This window comes from Oncorhynchus mykiss, chromosome 26 (genome assembly GCF_057628025.1).
Source record: "Oncorhynchus mykiss isolate SJ-2025 chromosome 26, ASM5762802v1, whole genome shotgun sequence".
In the NCBI taxonomy this organism is placed as follows: domain Eukaryota; kingdom Metazoa; phylum Chordata; class Actinopteri; order Salmoniformes; family Salmonidae; genus Oncorhynchus; species Oncorhynchus mykiss.
The window spans coordinates 1,644,910-1,667,857 of NC_143047.1; the positions used below are offsets into that span (position 1 = coordinate 1,644,910).

The window sequence follows — 22,948 nt, forward strand, 5'->3', positions numbered from 1 at the left end:
AACTAACATTGAACCTAGTTGGTTAGCTACCTGCAGATTCATGCAAGGTAGTAACGTTATGAGTTGGGAATATGATTCATTGTTTCGCTAGCTAGCTACATGTCTAAACAAAAGACTCTACTATTCAACTAACTACACTACCGGTCAAAGGTTTTAGAACACATACTCATTCAAGGGTTTTTCTTTATTGTTACTATTTTTTACATTGTAGAATAATAGTGAAGACATCAAAACTATGAAATAACACATATGGGATTATGTAGTAACCAAGAAAGAAATTAAATAAATCAAAACATTTTATATTTCAGATTGATGACAATATTGTACACTCTTGGCATTCTCTCAATGAGCTTCCAGGAAATCACCTGGAATGCATTTCAATTAATAGGTGTGCTTTGTTAAGTGTTAAATGTGGAATTTCTTTCCATCTTAATGCGTTTGAGCCAATCAGTTGTGTTGTAACAAGGTAGGGAGGTATACAGAAGATAGCCCTACTTGGTAAAAGACCAAGTCCTTATTATGGCAAGAACAGCTCAAATAAGAAAAGAGACAGACCATCATTACTTTAAGACATGAAGGTCAGTCAATACGGAAAATTTCAAGAACTTTGAAAGTATCTTCGAGTCGCAAAAACCATCAAGCGCTATGATGAAACTGTCTCTCTTGAGGAATGGAAGACCCAGAGTTACCTCTACTGCAGAGGATAAGTTCATTATTCATTAGAGTTATCAGTCTCAGAAATTGCAGCCCAAATAAATGCTTCACAGAGTTCAAGTAACAGACACATCTCAACATCAACTGTTCAGAGGAGACTATGTGAATCAGGCCTTTGTGGTCGAATTGCTGCAAAGAAACCACTACTGAAGGACCCCAAGAAACACGAGCAATGGACATTAGACTGGCGAAAATTTGTTCTTGGGTCTGATGAGTCCAAATGTTAGATTTTTGGTTCCAACCGCCGTGTCTTTGTGAGACGCAGAGTAGGTGAACGGATGATCTACACGTGTGGTTCCCAGTCAAGCATGGAGGAGGTGGTGTGGGGGTGCTTTTCTGATGACATTGTCTGTGATTCAAGGCACACCTAACCAGCATTGCTACCACAGCATTCTACGACAACACGCAATCCCATCTGGTTTGGGCTTAGTGGGACTATCATTTGTTTTTCAACAGGACAATGACCCAACACACAGTCCATGTAAGGGCTATTTTACCAAGAGCGATGACGTGCTGCATCAGATGACATGTCCTCCACAATCCCTCAACCAACCAAATTGAGATGGTTTGGGATGAGTCGGATCGAGTGAAGGAAAAGCAGCCAACAAGTGCTCAGCATATGTGGGAACTCCTTCAAGACTGTTGGAAAAGCATTCCAGTTGAAGCTGGTTGAGAGAATGCCAAGAGTGTGCAAAGCTGTCATCAAGGCAAAGGGTGGCTATTTGAAGAATGTCAAATATAAAATATATTTTGATTTGTTTATCACCTTTTTGGTTACTACATGATACCATATGTGTTATTTCATAGTTTTGATGTCTTCACTATTATTCTACAATGTAGAAAATAGGAAAATGAAGAAAAACCCTTGAATGAGTAGGTGTTCTAAAATCTTTGACCGGTAATGTATTCCAAATTCGCTCTGGCTATCTACTCCGATTTCAGAGCACTCTAGTCTGAGTGTGCCAGAGTGCAGAATAACTGACGAATTTACGAACACTCAATACCCGTTGAATATGGCCGGTGTCAGTAAACGTTGGCAAAAAAAGGGTAATTAAATTGTTGCCAGCAGCACAGTTGCATCACCAACACTCTGGATAACATAAAAACAGCCCAACCACCTCTGCTAGGGTGAGTCAAATGAGCGGTTCTCTCATTTGTGTCTGGAATTAGCTAGCAAGCTAGCCAATGTTAGCCAGTTAGCTTGGTTGCTTGACAGCTGTTGTTAGGTCAGAATGCTTGGATCAACCATACTCCTCGGCCAGAGCATCCAGTGTATGCTTTGAATGCGCCAAGAGTGGAACACTCCGAATTTACAAAGATGAACAATTTGATAATGCTCTAATTTTAAGAACGCCCAGAGCACAGTCTGGCACTCAAGATTAAATTCACGAACACACCTGTAGTCTAAGCCAGCCTTTAGTCTTTAAATGTTTTGTTGTTTAGTACATAGCCTCACATGTGAATCTTTAAAGAGATGGGTGGGGCTAAAGCTTAAGAGGGTGTGAACGATGCCGAATGGGTGCAGACAAAGAAGAGCTCTCCAGTTGGTACCAAAACTTTCAATGGGCACATTCTCAAAAGGTTACAAGTTTTTCAACTTTGAAAGCATAGTTACTTTCCCATTGTTCCTCAACTGTAGTGTATGATATACAATTTTCTTTCTCCGAGTCTCTACTTTTATCCAATGCAAAAAACACAATTTCAAATGTTGCTACATAAGACCGAATCGAGCCGGTCACATTTGTTGGGGGACTCGTCACATACGCTGATGCTACTGTTTTATCTATCCTGTTGCCTAGTCACTTTATTCCTAGTTATATGTACATATCTACCTCATTTACCCCTGCACTTCGACTCGGTACTGGTACCCCGTGTATATATCCTCATTGTGTATTTAATATTACTTTCATTATGCGTTATACCTTTTCTATTATATCTCTATTTTCTTCCTCTGTGCATTGTTGGGAAGGGCCGTAACTATGCATTTCACTATTCATTTACACTTGTTTACGAAGCATGTGACAAATAACATTTGATGTGTTGACGTCATTTCACAGGATTTGTTTTTGGACACAAGCCAATTATCGGATGTAGCCAAATATATTATTCATCAATTGTTTTAAGCATTAAATGACCTGGTATGATGGTGCATTGATAAGTTATACAGTTTAAAGACGTTATTTTTGTGTTTACCCAGTCTAACTTTAAGCAGAATAAGTAGTAATTAATGTCTTCTACTGTATGTCCATTTTTAAATATGTTATCATATCATCAGCTTCATCGACTGAGTAATGCCTCACACACTAGCGATGCTTTCCATGCAGAGTTAACGGATGAGTATGCACTGTGTTTTGAGTGTTGGTAGTGCATTGTTTAATGCAACCTCATGCAACTGATGCGCCAACCCCTCGCACCTTCACCATTGAAATAAATTGACAGAGGCAATTCAGTGTATGTTGCGTTGCTCAGTGTGAAAGAGCCTTGAGACCATATATTTGTAGGAAAGTAGCCATAATGAGCCATGATTTTCCATACCAGGTACCTTTGCCATGCCCTGTGTGTGGAGTAATATTAAAAGTCATCCTTGAGTAGGTAAACACTAGCTCCGGTTCATTTAACTCCTTGATTGAAAGAGGGGAAATTATGATCCTGTGTTTTGTTTTTTTGAGGTTAGCGTGCTTTGCCGGCACAGTATTTGACACATTTTGGCAGTAGATGGTGCTATTTTGATGTTTTACTGTCAAAATCAGGGTTTGATTTAGATGTGAAGAACATTTTTTAAATAAACACTTTATAAATATGTTTATTCAAAATGAAATGTATACAGTTTTGCTGTGATTTCATGTACAAAACAATCATAAAAATTGCAATAATTTAATAATAAAAACAAAAGATGGAGTACATTTTACACAAAGTATCAGTGACAGGAGTAAAACTTAAAACATAGTCCAACCAACATAACTTGTTCTTTGTTGATAATGTTGAAACATTTAAAACGGTTTAATTTAATCAGAATCTAGAAAAGTACCATAGCTGCATTAAAACAATGCTGCACTCAAGTGGTCTGGTGAAACCATTTGTGACTGGTGTAGCCTCAGATCGAGTACAGAGTTAAATTCTAACAGACAGTTGGACAATTTTCTGGAACACACTAACCATTTTCCAGTAGTTCACATACCTGTTCTGTAGAAAGATGTGAACATAATGTACCATTTTACTGTAGATGGTGAAAGTGTGATGATTTAGGACATTTACATCTGGTGTCGGTGCACACAAAATGTACACACTCTAAAAATAAACACTAAGATAATGTAAGCAACACTAAAGATTATGCTAACACAGCCGTGGAGCATTAAGCGCTTATGCTCACCATTGAACACCATTGTAATACAATTGGGGCCATATTAGCAACTAGTTTTTTTTCCTGATGAAGAAAGTACAGATATGCAATAACAAGGTCACCTGGTATCCATATCGGATCCATGCTGTATTCTGCACATTGGAAACAACATTCAAGAGTCAGAATGTAGAGGAGTGTGGATTCAATATGGATAGCAGGCAAATAACAAGATGAAAGGTATCTGTCCACTAACAAGACATGTCAGACTCAACTGAATCTTCTGGGAAGGGGAAAAAACACTAGTTGTGAGCAAATGGTATGGGCATCCATAATATTGCACAACACTTATATAATTTGCAGAGTAAGGTTTTTGTGCGGGGGGAGGGGGGAGCAATCGCTGTGGATGAACACAGAGGAAAACAAACAGTGAACACTGACATTGCTGCCTCCTTGTCTCATGACTAACCTTATGCTAAGGGAGCATTACGCTGTCACGTGTTAACCTTGACCGCCCACATGAGTTACATTTCAGGCATTCACACCAGCACGAGCCCCCAAGAGTAAATACAGGCAGCAAGGCCATGTCCTGGACAATGCAGAGCGGGTGGCTACTGATGGGCACTTTCCCAATGTTTACATGGCAAATAAGAAAGGTCTCTCAAAAGGGAGACAGTAAATAAAAAGGAGGAGAGATTACGTGAGAAAATGAATATTGTGACTGGAGAAATTCCTTACGAAGACCGTTTCAAATGAGCCGATTCAACATTCAAAAGAGGCAAGGGACCATTAAATTTTTACAAAAGAATAACAGAGAAAAAGCCATGAGACAAAGTAAGAGAGTAAAAAAAAAAAAAACTTTACACTAGGAAACCAGACTCTAAACTCAAGGTGGTTCTGTGCCGTGTCGCAGAACTAGCGTGTAAGAACGCGTCACATGAATACAAGGAAGGGGGCACTTATGGATATCCCACCTTTTGGCTGAAATGTCTAATGGAACACTAATCCCTATTTTGCACGCAAGTCTACTCTGCATTGGTCCAAAAAAACACTTCAAGGTTTCACTTTCCAGGTTGGATCTAATTGGTTCAGGAAGCTCTCAAAATGGTATTCATGTTCAGAATTTGACCCCTAAAAAATGCAGTCAAACAAATATTTATCTCAGACATTAAAAGTAAACATGGGTTTCACTTAGTGAAACAAAGAAATGATAAGAAAACAAAGGGAGAGGGAAAATTGCACGCAAACCCACTCAACCTCGTCAAGGACAAGGGCTTGGCTAAGGTGGTCAACATTAATCTGCATTGAAATGGATTTTACACTGCACTCATCAGTTGATGAAATTGTGCAATGAGAGACATTTACGCCAGTATGCAATTAAAGTGGGCCAATCCGCAATTGAAATAGTTGCAAAGCAGTCAACCCCCCACTGTTTTGGAAAAAAGCTGAGGGAGGGGATGTAGAAACGTAACCACTCTTAAATTCATAGGCAGAGCTATGGATACAAGGACGAACCATCCATGATATAACATAGTTTGAACCATGTTTTTGAAGCTAAATTGTTTGTTTACATTTATAGTTTACAAACACTAGAGTAAAACAAGTTACTGATTGGGTGCGACAGCTGTTATAGTTATATTCTTCAAGAATCAATGAGTATGCACTGTGTACAAAACATGCTCTTTCAATGACAGACTGACAAGGTGAAACCAGGGGAAAGCCATGATCCCTTCTTGAAGTCACCTGTTAAATCCACTTCAATCAGCGTAGATGAAGGGGAGGAGACACGTTCAAGAATGATTTTTAAGCCTCGAGACAATTGAGACACGGATTGTGTGCGCCATTCAGAGGATGAATGGGAAAGACAAAATACACTGCTCAAAAAAATGTGTCTATTTCAATTAGCTCTATATTATACACTGCTCAAAAAAATAAAGGGAACACTTAAACAACACAATGTAACTCCAAGTCAATCACACTTCTGTGAAATCAAACTGTCCACTTAGGAAGCAACACTGATTGACAATACATTTCACATGCTGTTGTGCAAATGGAATAGACAACAGGTGGAAATTATAGGCAATTAGCAAGACACCCCGAATAAAGGAGTGGTTCTGCAGGTGGTGACCAAAGACCACTTCTCCGTTCCTATGCTTCCTGGCTGATGTTTTGGTCACTTTAGAATGCTGGCGGTGCTTTCACTCTAGTGGTGAAATGAGATGGAGTCTACAACCCACACAAGTGGCTCAGGTAGTGCAGCTCATCCAGGATGGCACATCAATGCGAGCTGTGGCAAGAAGTTTTGCTGTGTCTGTCAGCGTAGTGTCCAGAGCATGGAGGCGCTACCAGGAGACAGGCCAGTACATCAGGAGACGTGGAGGAGGCCGTAGGAGGGCAACAACCCAGCAGCAGGACCACTACCGCCGCCTTTGTGCAAGGAGGAGCAGGAGGAGCACTGCCAGAGCCCTGCAAAATGACCTCCAGCAGGCCACAAATGTGCATGTGTCTGCTCAAACGGTCAGAAACAGACTCCATGAGGGTGGTATGAGGGCCCGACGTCCACAGGTGGGGGTTGTGCTTACAGCCCAACACAGTGCAGGACGTTTGGCATTTGCCAGAGAACACCAAGATTGGCAAATTTGCCACTGGCGCCCTGTGCTCTTCACAGATGAAAGCAGGTTCACACTGAGCACATGTGACAGACGTGACAGTCTGGAGACGCCGTGGAGAACGTTCTGCTGCCTGCAACATCCTCCACCGTTTGGCGGTGGGTCAGTCATGGTGTGGGGTGGCATTTCTTTGGGGGGCCGCACAGCCCTCCATGTGCTCGCCAGAGGTAGCCTGACTGCCATTAGGTACCGAGATGAGATCCTCAGACCGCATGTGAGACCATATGCTGGTGCGGTTGGCCCTGAGTTCCTGGTAATGCAAGACAATGCTAGACCTCATGTGGCTGGAGTGTGTCAGGCATTGATGCTATGGACTGGCCCGCCCGTTCCCCAGACCTGAATCCAATTGAGCACATCTGGGACATCATGTCTCGCTCCATCCACCAACGTCACGTTGCACCACAGACTGTCCAAGAGTTGGCGGATGCTTTAGTCCAGGTCTGGGAGGAGATCCCTCTGGAGACCATCCGCCACCTCATCAGGAGCATGCCCAGGCGTTGTAGGGATGTTTTAAGGACATTACATCAAAGTTGGATCAGCCTGTAGTGTGGTTTTCCACTTTAATTTTGAGTGTGACTCCAAATCCAGACCTCCATGGGTTGATAAATTTGATTTCCATTGATCATTTTTGTGTGATTTTGTTGTCAGCACATTCAATTATGTAAAGAAAAAAGTATTTAATAAAAATATTTCATTCATTCAGATCTAGGATGTGTTATTTTAGTGTTCCCTTTATTTTTTGAGCAGTGTATTTAAGTGCCTTTGAACTGTGTATGGTAGTAGGTGCCAAGCGCACCGGTTTGAGTGTTTCAAGAACTGCAACGCTGCTGGGCTTCAACAGTTTCCTATGTGTATCAAGCATGGTCCACCATCCAAAGGATATCCAGCCAACTTGACAACTGTGGCAAGCATTGGAGTCGACATGGGCCAGCATCCCTGTGGAACGCTTTCGACACCTTGTAGTGCCCTGACGAATTGAGGCTGTTCTGAGAGCGAAAAGGGGTGCAACTCAAAATTAGGAAGGTGTTCCTAATGTTCTGTACACTCAGTGTATATCAATAATGTATAAGTCCAAAAATGTATGTAGCAACTGTGGATTGCCCCTTTAACAAAAGGGCTGCATTTTCCTTCATTGTATAAATATCACAAAAAAACACCAATATGGTGAATATAAATCAAAGAAGTAAGGAGCAATCCTCTGAAAAATGTATTCACCCTTGCTATTTCATATTAACATCTCAAATTGATTGAAAAACTCAATCTTGTTTCAAACAAATGTTAGACGACCATATCTTCTGAAAACAGTAGTGAATTAATGTAGGACAACTTTATCTATAAGTCCATAAGGTGTCACTCCATTTAGTCTATAACCAGAAGGAGTTAATAAGTTCATAAACTCATTGTTTAATATAGACACATTATTTGATCGTTTGAGGGAAGACTGTTCGTCTTTTTCAATCACTCTGGTGCAATTTTCAAAAGCATCTTTTACACTTTCACAATTCTTAGCACAAAAATCTAAACATTTAATCAAAATGGCTGTTTCAAAACTAAGTGTATTTACAAACAAATTCACAGTCACTTGTCCACTCCAAGTATCTGCTTTTCATGACTTTTTATATGATTATCTTGTAATTTCTTAATTCAACTATAACCGAATTAACATGCTCAAAACTGAAGACTCCTGAAACAAAAGTGTATAGTGCCTAGTTACTACATTGTCCATTGTCATCCTTCATCAGCCAGTATTCTTCAATACAATCTATTATTCCTTCGATTCAGCACTTCAAAAAGATCAGTTTTGAAAATTGTATAATGTATTTTCTGCTATCGGATTAAACGTTAGTTAAAATGACTAAATGGTGAGCCTGTTATCTGATGTATTGGTGACTAAGCAAAATGTTCTCATGGTATTTGAGAAAAAAATTGCATGAAAGACTTTTGAACATAAGACACGGGCAAAATACCACTTACATCTGAAAAAATGCACCAGAGTGATAGACATAAAACCTGTAATGTTCATTTCACAGTCTTTGATATTAACAGAATATTAAAATATTTCTCCTTCATTAGATCAAGTTCAACGAGAATGTGGCTATGCCTTAAATTGTAAAAAAATGTTTTTGTCATAGCGATGACAAATGAGGGATTATTTTAAGTTTAGTTCAGTCAAGACCAGTTCAGTTCCTCAGGACTCTGTGTTGTCCTCCTTTGAATATTCCTCCACAAGCTTCTCATAAGAGTGGTCATGTTCTGATCCATCACTGGTGAACACGGACTCTTCTGATTCAGAGCCCTGCTCCTCTTTGGAGTCAGTCTCCGACTCTACATTTTCGTCGCACGTGGTGATTGACAGCTTGGCTTTAGCATCATCGTCCTCATCCTCCAGGTTGTTGTTGAGGACGTTCTCCTCGTCAATAAAAGTGATGTTCGCATTCTGGAAGATCAGGGACTGGTACTCTTTGGAGTCCCACAGCCGTCGACCACCCATACCGCAACCACCACCGCCCAGGCTGCCACCTCCGCTCTCCTGGCCCACCTCTTTGTCAAGTTGGTTCTCGTACATCCTCTCCTGGTCCCCGTCCAAATCACCCTCACCATGGTCCTCTGTGAGCAGCATCCCGTTCTCCGAGCCCAAGAGGTAGTTCTTGGACTTTGAGAAGGCCACTGTGACGCGGTCACTGAAGCTGTAGCGCCGCTTCTGCCGTGGTGAGCGGTCCAGGCTGAGAATAGTGTTGCCGTTGCAGGTAACCGTGTCGATGCAGCTCTGGGAGCGGTTCGCCTCCTTGGCCTTGTTACTGGCATCACTACCATCACAGTGGTCCCCGCCACCATCTTTCTTGACACCAATCTGTTTGATGAGGTCGTTGTAGCCTTCTTGCTTCTTGGACAAGAAGCTGAAGATGTTGACGTCGTTGGCGGTGGGCGGCAGATAGAGGGGCTTGTGGCTCTCCTTGTAGTTCCTCAGCTCGTTAAGGGAGAGCTTGCGCCGCTTGCGTCGTTTCTTCAGAGCCTTGTGGGCCTCCACAACCATGCGCACCTTCCAGTTGAAAAACAGGGAGAGCCAGGCCAGACCCAGGTAAATCCACACCTCCACAAAGTAACGGTACAGAGTGGGGTAGTCTGCATTTGGATCCACGCCTGAAAAAATAAAAGCAGGAAGGGAAAGTTTGAGTATGTACAAATGTCAATGTCCAATTTTTCGAAAGAGCAGAGTTCAAAAGTTTGTGGTCACTTAGAAAGGTGCTATTTTTTTGTCTATTAAAATAAAATAAAATAGATCAGAAATACAGTGTAGACATTGTTAATGTTGTAAATGACTATTGTAGCTGGAAAAGGCAGAATTTTTATGGAATATCTACAGTTGAAGTCAGAAGTTTACAAACACTTAGGTTGGGAATCATTAAAACTCGTTTTTCAACCACTCCACAAATTTCTTGTTAACAAACTATAGTTTTGGCAAGTCAGTTAAGACATCTACTTTGTGCATGACACAAGTAATTTTTCCAACAATTGTTTCCAGACAGATTATTTCACTTATAATTCACTGTATCACAATTCCAGTGGGTCAGAAGTTTACATACACTAAGTTGACTGTGCCTTTAAACAGCTTGGAAAATTCCAGAAAATGATGTCATAGCTTAAGAAGCTTCTGATAGGCTAATTTACATAACTTGAATCAATTGGAGGTGTACCTGTGGATGAATTTCAAGGCCTACCTTCAAACTCAGTGCCTCTTTGCTTGATATAATGGGAAAATCAAAATAAATCAGCCAAGACCATAGAAAGAATTGTAGACCTCCACAAGTCTGGTTCATCCTTGGGAGCAATTTCCAAATGCCTGAAGGTACCAAGTTCATCTGTACAAACAATATTAGACAAGTATAAACACCATGGGACCACGCAGACGTCATACAGCTCAGAAAGGAAACACGTTCTGTCTCCCCGAGATGAATGCACTTTGGCGCAAAAAAAGTGCAAATCAATCACCTCACAACAGCAAAGGACCTTGTGAAGATGCTGGAGGAAACAGGTACAAAAGTACGTATATCCACAGTAAAACGAGTCCTATGTCGACATAACCTGAAAGGCTGCTCAGCAAGGAAGAAGCCACTACTCCAAAACCGGCATAAAAAAGCCAGACTATGGTTTGCAACTGCACATAGGGACAAACATGGTACTTTTTGGAGAAATGTCCTCTGATCTGATGAAATAAAAATAGAACTGTTTGGCCATAATGACCATCGTTATGTTATCTCAAGACTTCCTGAAGTTAAAGCCTGGTTGCAAATAGGTCTTCTAAATGGACAATGACCCCAAGCATACTTCCAAAGTTGTGGCAAAATTGCTTAAGGACAACAAAGTCAAGGTATTGCAGTGGTCATCACAAAGCCCTGACCTCAATCCTATAGAAAATTTGTGGGCAGAACTGAAAAAGTGTGTGTGAGCAAGGCCTACAAATCTGACTCAGTTACACCAGCTCTGTCATGAGGAATGGGCCAAAATTCACCCAACGTATTGTGGGAAGCTTGTGGAAGGATGCCCGAAATGTTTGACCCAAGATAAACAATATAAAGGCAATGCTACCAAATACTAATTGAGTGTATATAAACTTCTGACCCACTGGGAATGTGATGAAAGAAATAAAAGCTGGTATAAATAACTCTGCTATTATTCTGACATTTCACATTCTTAAAATAAAGTGGTGATCCTAACTGACCTAAGACAGGGACATTTTACTAGGATTAAATGTCAGGAATTGTGAAAACCTGAGTTTAAATGTATTTGGCTAAGGTGTATGTAAACTTTCGACTTCAACTGTACATCGTACAGAGGCCCATTATCAGCAACCCGCACTCCTGTGTTCCAATGGCACGTTGTGTTAGCTAATCCAAGTTTATAATTTTAAAAGGCTAATTGATCATCAGAAAACCCTTTTTTAATTATGTTTTCATAGCTGAAAACTGTTGTGCTGATTAAAGAAGCAATACAACTGGCCTTATTTAGACTAGTGGAGTATCTGGAGCATCAGCATTTGTGGGTGGTCAAAATGGCCAGAAACAAAGACCTTTCTTCTGAAACTCGTCAGTCTATTCTTGTTCTGAGAAATGAAGGCTAGTCCATGTGAGAAATTGCCAAGAAACGGACAATCTCGTGCAACGCTTTGTACTACTCCCTTCACAGAACATGGCAAACAGACTCTAACCAGAATAGAAAGAGGAGTGGGGGGCCCTGGTGCACAACTGAGCAAGACGACAAGTACATCAGAGTTTCTAGTTTGAGAAACAGACACCTCACAAGTCCTCAACTGGCAGCTTCATTAAATAGTACCTGCAAAACACCAGTCTCAACGTCTACAGTGAAGAGGTGACTCTGGGATGCCGGCCTTCTAGGCAGAGTTCCTCTGTCCAGTGTCTGTGTTGTTTTGCCCATCTTAATCTTTTATTGGCCAGTCTGAGATATGGCTTTTTCCTTGCAACTCTGCAACTCGTTTGGTAAAAAAAAAATTGCCGAGCAGTCGCAAATATATATTTTTTATGGCACGTAACACCAGTCTGATTTGCATCCGTCTCAGTGGACTAATCCATTGAGGAGGTCCAATAAGAAGTGAAATTAGCTAAGATCTATAAGGCACATCTCTCTCAGGAATGCGCACTCTCCCACCATTTCATGCACTTTCATTGTTTCATAAATTGTGTGAATCGTTTTCCCTTTACATGTTTGTCAATCAATTCCCCATTACATACTGTACATACTGTATATCAGCAGTAGCAGCTTACATTGACCGTTAATTCCCATAATAAACTACAATGTTTGTTTGGTTACCGTAAATTCTGTTAATGCATTCCATATATTAATATTAGTCAATTACCGTTCTCATATTATCGGGACACTTTTGTAGGCCTATAAATTGTCTTAACTTGAGCTTCGAAGTAATTTTCTCTTCACTTCAAAACAGGAAGTAAATGAAGTATGTTTTTAGAATCCATTGCGAATGACAATAGCTTTTCAATGTATTAGAAAAATATTTCCAGCTCTCTCCCTTTCGATAACCACTCAGCATGAAAGGGAAAAATGTAATGCTCTGATCGTGTGGAAACTTCACAAAACACCTGATTACTTTTAATCCCTTGCAGAAATAGCCTACAGTTTTGTCTGTCCGGAGCTCACTGGCGCAAGAAACTCTGAGAGCCCAGAATATTTTATACAATGTTGCAAATCAGGCGGACACAGTTGATACAATGTTTAAAGTTTGTTACAGACAGGCAATGTGTAGCCAATGGGATTTTACAGGATTTTTATTTTTAATCATGATATTTTCTACCTGCAGACCGCAATGTTTTTATTTCTTGGCTTTATGTAGGCAATTTTTTACATAGTTGACAATGGCAACAGAAGTTACTTTTATATTTGTATCATTTTCATTTAGATAGCATTTAAATTAACCACATTACTTTTTGAGATCAAAATTAAATGAAACTGTTCCACGAAAATGTGCATATAAAAATCAGAACCGGCCCTCTCCTGTTTCAGCAAGACAATGTTCCTGTGTTCCTGTACATACAGAAATAGGTGTCGAGATCGGTGTCGATGAATTGACTGGCCTGCACAAAGCCCTGACCTCAACCCCATCGAACACCTTTGGGATGAATTGGAATGACGACCGTGACCTAATCACCCAACATCAGTGCCCGACCTCACTAATGCTTGTGGCTGAATGGAAGCAAGTCCCCGCAGCAATGTTCCAACATCTAGTGGAAAGCCTTCTCAGAAGAGTGGAGGCTGTTATAGCAGCAAAGGAGATAGCAACACTAGATTAATGGCCATGATTTTGGAATGAGATGTTTGATGTGCAGGTGTATATTTGGTTTTATTGAAACACATAGGATGTGTCTATATATGGAAAAAAAACACGTTTAAAAATGTAGACCAATTGATTGGTCGAAAGAAAATACATTCTTTTGGCGGGGACAGTCCAAATGCGAGTAGACGGCTCACTTTCCATGAAATCGTCCTCTATGTGGAAACAGCAAGAATTTTTTGAAATGGTCTGTCTGAGATACAAGTTTGGGTTGGGGTTTAAGCGTTTTCTCTCCAATTTATGCTTTGGCCACAAATACGAGTATAGGACGAGTCAACAACATTATTTTTTGTATGCATTAACAGAATATAAACTTTTAAAAGTGAGATTATCACTTCAAAGTTTTATTAAGCACATTTCTGAGGATGTGGGAACATTGTTGCATGAGAACTACTTTACCATATTGGGTAAAAATGTATGTTGAAAATAAGAAGTACCTTACAAAATACAAGTTGGCAAAAAAATATCACTTGCAAAGTGTAAGGACAAATACCCATAAACATGCAAAAAGCTTGATAATGCAAGGGGAGGATGAGCTTACCTGCTACAAGGTCACCAAAGCCAATCGTGGTCAAGGTGACAAAGGAAAAGTACAAGCCCTCCACATAGGTCCAACCCTCTTGAGACATAAATACAAATGGGGGGATGACCAGATGGACCAGTACACCCCAAAGGACAAAGATGGCTGTGCAAGTGAACTGGGCCTTTCGCTGAAAAACAAAAAATAATGCAAAAACCGATGAAGTGAGTCAAATGCAGTGGAATGCAAAGAAACACATTCACTTATTTCCCTCTGATCATTTTAACTTAGACAAAGACAAATTAGCCATGTTAGATGGAAAAATATTTACAAGACAAAAAGTATCTTTCTTACCAGTGAAACCCCTCTCTTGGTAAGGTACTGACCCAGGTGCTTGGCCCTGCCTCCAAAGAACTTCCCCAGCTCACTGATCCAGGTAAGACAGAGTGGCACCCCGAAGAGCCCATAGAAGATGCAGAACACCCGTCCTGCTGACGTTTTGGGGGCAATGTTGCCATAACCTGTCAGAGCAAGAAAGGATAGGAAGGGGTTAATAGTAGTATTCAAATCAATAGCATTCAAACCTTAACACTTCTTTGTTTTGACCAATTCAGATAACAAATTCTACCAAAAGAACGCACATTTCATAACCACAGTTTATAAAATATTTTTCAGTGATGAGAAATGATAGAGACTTGGCAAGGCTGAATAAACATGTAAAATCATTTTTAAAAAAACTGTTGGCATTCAGAGTACCAAAATAAGATAAATTACTCTGCTGACAAACTAGACCAGTTCTTTAATCTGGCTTTTCTTTACCCGATCCCATTTGATCTGCCCCGTACATTTAGATTATACAGACATGGACTAAAAGGGCAAGCAGTCCACCCTAAATGAGAGTTTATCCCATGAGAGTAAAGTTAAGCAGATCATTACAGAAAGATTTTGATCCACATATCCTTGCACAATAAATGATTATGGAATATATTCCTGTCTTGTTGCATCAGTTATGATATTCCCTTTTCTCCTGACTATAAACCACAATTACATAAGCTCCATGTGACACTCTCAGGACAGTTTGCCTACCTATAGTTGTGATGACAGTAGCAGCAAAGATGACAGCATTGGGCCAGTTCCAGTTGTTGAAAGTCTTGCTGCCAGTGATGGTGACACCTTGTCCGGCAGCATCCGACACCACCTGGGCACAATAACAGCAGTGTGGCAGTTAGTGAATTGAAGGCAAAACTGCATGCCGAATTCAGCCGCCTTCCACAAGGCGGGGACAGCTATGAAGCGTCACGGATGTTTCTTTATATATTTGCCTCTTTGCTTGACATCATGTGGAGGTCTATAATTTTATTTCTGAAGTCTTGGCTGATTTCTTTTGATTTTCCCAAGTCCTTGGGAGCAATTTCCAGATACCTGAAGGTACCACATTCATCTGTATAAACAATAGTACGCAAGTATAAACACCATGGGACCACGCAGCCGTCATACAGCTCAGGAAGGAGACATGTTCTGTCTCCTAGAGATGAACGCACTGTTGTGCGAAAAGTGCAAATCAATCCCAGAAAAACAGCAACGGACCTTGTGAAGATGCTGGAGGACACAGGTACAAAAGTATCTATATACATTGTAAAAAGAGTCCTATATCGACACAACCTGAAAGGCTGCTCAGCAAGGAAGAAGCCACTGCTCCAAAACTGCCATAAAAAAGCCAGACTACGGTTTCCAACTGCACATGGGGACAAAGATCATACTTTTTGGAGAAATGTTCTCTGGTCTAATGAAACAAAAATAGAATTGTTTGGCCATAATGACCATCGTTATGTTTGGAGGAAAAAGAGGGAGGCTTGCAAGACGAAGAACACCATGTGGGGGTGCTTTGCTGCAGGAGGGACTGGTGCACTTCACAAAATAGATGGCTTCATGACGAAGGAAAAGTATATGGATATATTGAAGCAACATCTCAAGACATAAGTCAAGTTAAAGCTTGGTCGCAAATGGGTCTTCCAAGTGGACAATGGCCGCAAGCATACTTGCCAAAGTTGTGGCAAAATGGCTTAAGGACAACAAAGTCAAGGTATTGGAGTGGCCATCACAATGCCCTGACCTCAATCCTATATAAAATGTTATGCAGAACCGAAAAGGCGTGTGCGAGCAAGGAGGCCTACAAACCTGACTCAGTTACACCAGCTCTGTCAGGAGGAATGGGCCAAAATTCACCCAACTTATTGTGGGAAGCTTGTGAAAGGCTACCCGAAATGTTTGACCCACGTTAAACAATTTGAAGGCAATGCTACCAAATACTAATTGAGTGTATGTAAACTTCTGACCCACTGGGAATGTGATGAAAGAAATAAAAGCTGAAATAAATCACTCTCTACTATTATTCTGACATTTCACTTTCTTAAAATAAAGTGGTGATCCTAACTGACCTAAAACAGGGAGAATTTACTCAGATTAAATGTAGGGAATTGTGAAAAACTGAGTTTAAATGTATTTGTCTAAGGTGTATGTAAACTTCCGACTTCAACTGTATATACACACACACACAAAAAATATATATAAATGCAACATGTAAAGTGTTGATCCCATGTTTCATGAGCTGAAATAAAAGATCCTAGAAATGCTCCATATTAAGCACAAATTTGCTTACAACCCCATTATTGAGCATTTCTCCTTTGCCAAGATAATCCGTCTACCTAACAGGTGTGACATATCAAGAAGCTGATTAAACAGAATGATCATTACACAGGTGCACCTTGTGCTGGGGACAATAAAAGGCCGCTCTAAAATGTGTAGTTGTGTCACACAATACAATGCCACAGATGTCTCATGTTTTGAGAAAGCATACAATTGGAATGCTGACTGCAGGAATGTCCACCAAAGCTGTTGCCAGATAAATGAACGTTAATTTCTCTACCATATGCCACCTCCAACATAATTTTTTTCGAATTTGGCAGTATGTCCAACTGGCCTCACAACCGCAGACCACATGTAACCACGCCAGCCCAGGACCTCCACATCCGGCTTCTTCACCTGCAAGACCAGCCACCCGGGCAGCTGATGAAACTGAAGAGTATTTCTGTCTGTAATATAGCCCTTTTGTGGGGATAAATTCATTTTATTGGCTGGGCCTTGCTCCCCAGTGGGTGGGCCTATGCCCTCCCAGTCCCACCCATGGCTGTGTCGCTGCCCATTCATGTGAAATTCCTAAATCAGGGCCTAATTTATTTATTGAAATTGACCAATTTCCCTATATGAACTGTACCTCAGTAAAATTGTTGAAATTGTTTATATTTTTGTTCAGTATACATGGTCCAGCATGTTGTTTCCTCTCATGGAGCAGGGTACATGTTGGTGATATTTTGGAAAAATGTTGTAAAAACTTGCTTGTTTAAAATCTCCCACCACAATAAAAGACTGCTCCGGTGAGAAGACTCTTGCTGGCTAATGTTCTTGCACAGTTCGTTGAGTGCTTGCTTGATGTTTGCTTGAGGTGGTATTGTACACAGCTGTGATAACTCACGTGAATTCACTCTGCATTTAGAAGGGTTGGTATTTTAGCATCAGAAACTCCAGGTCGGGTGTACAGGAGCTCATGGACGTTTTAAACATTGGTACACCAGGAATTGTTGATGAAAAAGCCACCCCCCCGCTACTCTTACAAGAAGCCGCCATTCGATCCCATAAGGAAAATGGAAAAGCCATTTGGTTGAATAGCAGAGCCATGTCCTGTAAAAACAACGACACAGCATTACCTGATTATCCCGCTGCAATTGAAGCCTTGCTCTGAGTTCAAAGTTTATTTTCCAGTGATTGGACATTAGCCATCAGGATACTAGGAAGAGGAGGCTGTAGCCAGTCTTTCAGCATAGCTTGGAGTCACCCTTTCCTTCGTCTCAGGCATTGCCTTCAGTTATCTAGATCAGCAGCAACAAGTAAGCCTGCTGTGTGGGGAACAAAGGAGCTTATGTAGTATTCCAGTTCTGGGAGGCTGAGAGTGTGTAGCTTCCGATTCATGACACAGAAGTATTTGTCATCGTAGGAAATTGGACAAACATTCTGAGCAAACAAAGTAATAATTAATGCAAAAATAGCCGTAAAAAAGGTTGAGTAGGAACAGGCAAGACGGGGTACCCTCCTCAGCACCACCATCTTATAACTTTAATTACAGAATCCATCAAGCTATGTGTGTGCTTGAGCAGCCACAAGGAAAAGCCAAAGAAGCCCATTCCCCCAGGCATGAGCGTACACCCTTCGGCAATAACTTCTAAACTGGGATGGGGCAATGCATTCCCACACACCAAAGCTCTTTAGATTCATCCAAATGTGCTCGAGGGCAAAATGTGCTTGAGCTCAAAAGTGCTGGCAGCACAGCAGATGAGGGCTCTCTTTAATAACGGGCCTGCGACAGTTCAGCTCTGTAATTAGTCAAGCACTAGAGGAGCGAATTCCTTTGCCTGCTGAATCAACAGTCATTCTTTGTCTTCATCAGGCCCCATGACAAGGGAATTGATGGACTTGTTAAAGAAGAGACACAGAGGACCGATGCTCGGCCGAAAGCAGTAGGTGGCCATCCTATCGCCACAGTGTGTTATAGGGACCACTTGCATGTAGAATCGGAAAATCCATTGGTGCTTCGTTTTCACACCCTTGTGCCAAATCAGAGTGCTAGAGAGCTTTCCCCCAATGAAAACAAGTGTTTGGCTGTTATCTGGGCAGACAACCCAGTTAAAGGCACTGAGTAGCAGTTGGAAAAGGGGTCTTACAAAAATACTTAATGTACTATAAATACATCAAAACACAATCAAGTCAAGTAGCTTATTTGCAGGTAGTTGAAGTAAAGAACACTGCCAACTAATATCAACACATATTTTGTTTTGGAGAAATGATTTGCCTTCTGTAAGATTATAAACCTATTGCCTTGTTATTTCGTTTAAAACCACCCCACATATCTTTAAGATATTTTCTAATTTCTCTCCCTCATGGGGGTGGATGATGAAAGTTTGCAGAAGTAACAAGTTAGACCTATCATTTAGACAGTATTTTAACTGATATACATTATGTTTATGACTTATTAGATGATACAACTTACCAAATCGGTAACAAAATGTCCCCAAAAATTGAACGGAATCACAGCAATTAAATTGACTACAATGGGAAATCATAGTGGTCACCTGCTACTGTCCTCCCTTCTTCGCATACTGTTCAGCTCATAACTATTATCTTTCTCTTTGTCATCTGGTGGTCAAAGCAAGAGTGTGAAAACAGTCTGGACAGGCCCTTGCTCGCTCTCCCTTTTCCCTCTTCTCTCTCCAGTTAATATCATCTCTGCCATAAAGCCTCTATCATTCAATTTACTGCAACCAGCATCCTCATCTTCTGCTCCAGAAAGTGGGAAATTCATTGTTTTGAGTATATTGCAGAAAGCAAAGCCAGCAAATCACAAATATGTAGCACAAGTAACTGCCATGGGGAATGATTACTTACATGTTACACACTTGTACCAAAAGAACAGAGAAGGTCTTCACCATACAGTGTCATGTCCCTAAGTATTTAGGGTCCTTCCAACACCGGTTTCTGACAATAAAGCACATTTTCATTTTGCAGAGGCTATCCCTGAGGCTACACTCAGATTGGGTGTCTGTGTGTGTTTACACATGACAAAGGCCTACATGTTGTTGCTTTTGTTCAGTTGTTTTTGCTGTTGCCAAAAGTCTAGGACTTTTCCCCCCATGTAAAAAAAATAATTTGGTTAAATAAACAATCATTCTGTTACTAAATTGCATCTGCACAGTTTAAGTAAATGTGGTATTGTCATTTTTGTGTGGAAATTGTTAAGAAGTAATTCTTGTGCATAGAGTTACATGGTTCGTTAAACTTTGCAGTCACTGTTTATTGTTTGGGATACATTTGAAAGTGAAACATCTGTCTCAATAGATTTCTGTTGACGTGGAATTGCCCTTCTTATTAAGTGGGGAAATGACACTCTGGCGAAAAACCGTGGTGAGCAATTAAGCAATTTTGATCATCTGCAATGTAAACTTAATCCTGCACTTCTTGAAAGGAATTTAACCCCCAACCCAAGATAAAGTTTTGAGTTGTCATTCCTGAATGTGTTTTTTGTTGTTGTTATTTTTCAGGTGTGGATTATCTTAAATGGCAGTGTCGGGTCTATCAGACTACCGACCGTGAGAAAGGAACACCTGCCGACAGCAGCTGAGAGTATTTTACACTAATGGAAACAAGTCAGATATTGTGAGTCGAGGGCTGCACATAAACAGGAACTGAAACTAGCCATTTCATTAGGAAATTCTGCTTCGCTCCAGACATTTTGCTCAGAAAAAGAAGAATTGAAAGGCCTGCTAGTGAAAAGTAACACAAAGGGTATAGATTGTGTCCGCCATCTCTTTTCCAAGAAACTGTTCCTCTCTCTGAAAGTAGTTGCTTAGGAAGGCAGAGTAAAAGATCCATAATCCTCCAAAACAAACATCAATGCATTACAGTGAACCCTTTGGAGATCAGCTTGTAATATTTACTCCAGGATGTTATTTCACCCCCCCACCATGACACAGGATAAACAGCTGCTTTTCGTGGCTGTATTATATATATGTTTGGGATGGCTATGTCTGAATATCCATATCTGTGGCCTGATGTGGTCAGTACTCTTGTGCCCTAACCCAAATAATTGCAGGGCATCTAGAAACTGATAAAAAGCATATACCGCTTGAGGAAAAGTACTTAAGTACGGAGAGTCAGAGAAAATGCTGACTCAGAGGAAAAGGCACAGAAGAATTGTGAGGGCATAACGACAGCTGTTCCCATCTCAAGCTGAAGAGCAGCCAAAAATAAGTTTATGATTTAATGGTCGATTACAGAGCAAATTGAAAAGCAGTTGCAAGGTTGTGGGAGTGAACCTAGAGAGCCTGCTCCATTTCTTCATCCTATTGTAAGACCAGGGTTTACTTTTGAAAAGCTACAGATATCCAATGGTAGGCTGGCTGACAAACACTGCCCTAAGTTGGGCTGTGTCATGATTCTCCACACTTCTAAAGTGTGCATTAGTCATGAATTTAAAAGCATTGGATTTGGTGTATAGATTGGTGTAAGTATTGGCTGTGGGGAGCCTCCATGGTTACTCAAATCCATGAGAGTGCACACTAAGGGAGAGTGAAGGATTGGGATCAAATCAAATGTTATTTGTCACATGCGCTGAATACAACAGGTGTAGACCTTACAGTGAAATGCTTACTTACAGGCCCTTTTCCAACAATGCAACTAAGAAAAAGTGTTAAGTAAAAAAATTAAAAAATTAAAATGATTTAAGATCAGCAGAAAAATAACAGTAGCGAGGCTATACACAGGATTCAGCCTTTGTTTCACTGCACTAACGTGGAAGGTCAATGGAAGGTCAACTCTAACTCAGCAAAGAGGGCAGGAGTCACCCTTCGAGGCCATAAACCCAGAGCTATGTGTGATTCACTGTGGCCAGTGGTGCTAGACCTGCTCTGTAGGAAGCTGTGAAGTAGGATAGCACATTTTACAGCCATAGGGAAGGATAGGGAATATGTATAACATTTCTGCAATACCTTTGAGTTTGCTAGCTTGAACAATGGGTCTGTCTGTAAAATGGATTTATGTAACCATAACAAATAGATGGTGACAGAAACATAATTTCACCTTGTTTTAAAATGGGTAAAAGTTCTACAACACCCCACGTTCATGCCGGAACAGTTGCAAAAGAAAATCTTAATCTTAATCTGTCAAAAAAATGACCAACACAATTACACAATTAATTACAGGGCTCATCTGTAAAACAGACCTTGTCAAAATAACCTAAACTGCTGTGTGAGGTGAAATGGTAGCCACACACACAACTTGCACACCTTATCTTTAGTTAACATGAGCAAGTTAACTTTGGCCCTGACTGACTTTTCGCAAGAGATTTCTTGTTCCTAAATATATTTTGAAAAGGTAAAGTAGAATCAAATAGATTTCAAGATGGCGTAGCAGTTCAGACGTCTTTGTCTTTTCGTGTCCTGTGTATGTATGTATGTATGTATGTATGTATGTATGTATGTATGTATGTATGTATGTATGTATGTATGTATGTATGTATGTATGTATGTATGTATGTATGTATGTATGTATGTATGTATGTATGTATGTATATATATATATATATATATATATATATATATATATATATATATATATATATATGTATATATATATATATATATGTATATATATATATATATATCTGCATTTATATTTTTAACCTCAGTTTCAACATACTCTCCTACAACCCGCCTCAACCAATGTGGTATAGATCTGCTATTTTATATACTTTAGAACTAGAAACCCCAACAGAAGCTAGCCAGCTAACTACCTACTAGCTAGTAGTCAGTTAGCCACTGCTAGCGGTTATCAGCTAACCTTAGCCCGGTCAACTCCTGCCAGTCTGCACAGCGTGATTCAACCCAGAGCATACCGGACTGCTTTTTCGCCACATCTCCGGTTTCCTACCGCAAGCTCTGAACCTTTTCACCTGGATCATCGCAGCTAACTAGCTGCTATCCGAGTGGCTACCCCCTGGCTAACATTTCTGTCCCGAAGCAAGCACCAGTGAGCCTGGAACTAGCCTCATGCTAGGTCCATCTCCCGGCTAGCTGAAGAGGCCCATTCAGCCACTCCTTGGGCTACAATACATATTTTGCCAATTGGCCTGGACCCCTTTTACTGCCGACACGGAGCCCAGCCGATTCCATAACGACTGGCCTACCGATATAATCCGCCCGAGGGGTTTCAACTAGAGGTCGACCGATTAATCGGAATGG

At 40.7% G+C, this 22,948-nt stretch overlaps 1 protein-coding gene across 1 annotated transcript in view; it reads right to left on the reverse strand.

Moving 5' to 3' along the window:
• Positions 1–3,499: 3,499 nt before the first annotated feature.
• The window catches only part of kcnk5a (potassium two pore domain channel subfamily K member 5a), a 59,027-nt gene continuing 39,578 nt past the window's right edge, over positions 3,500–22,948 (reverse strand). The window contains exons 2-5 of the mRNA XM_021585671.3: positions 15,189–15,300; positions 14,457–14,623; positions 14,124–14,292; positions 3,500–9,861 (exon numbers count right to left, since the gene is read on the reverse strand). Coding sequence (XP_021441346.1) covers positions 8,909–9,861; positions 14,124–14,292; positions 14,457–14,623; positions 15,189–15,300 — 1,401 coding nt within the window. The 3' untranslated portion in view covers positions 3,500–8,908. The remainder of the gene's footprint in view (positions 9,862–14,123; positions 14,293–14,456; positions 14,624–15,188; positions 15,301–22,948) is intronic.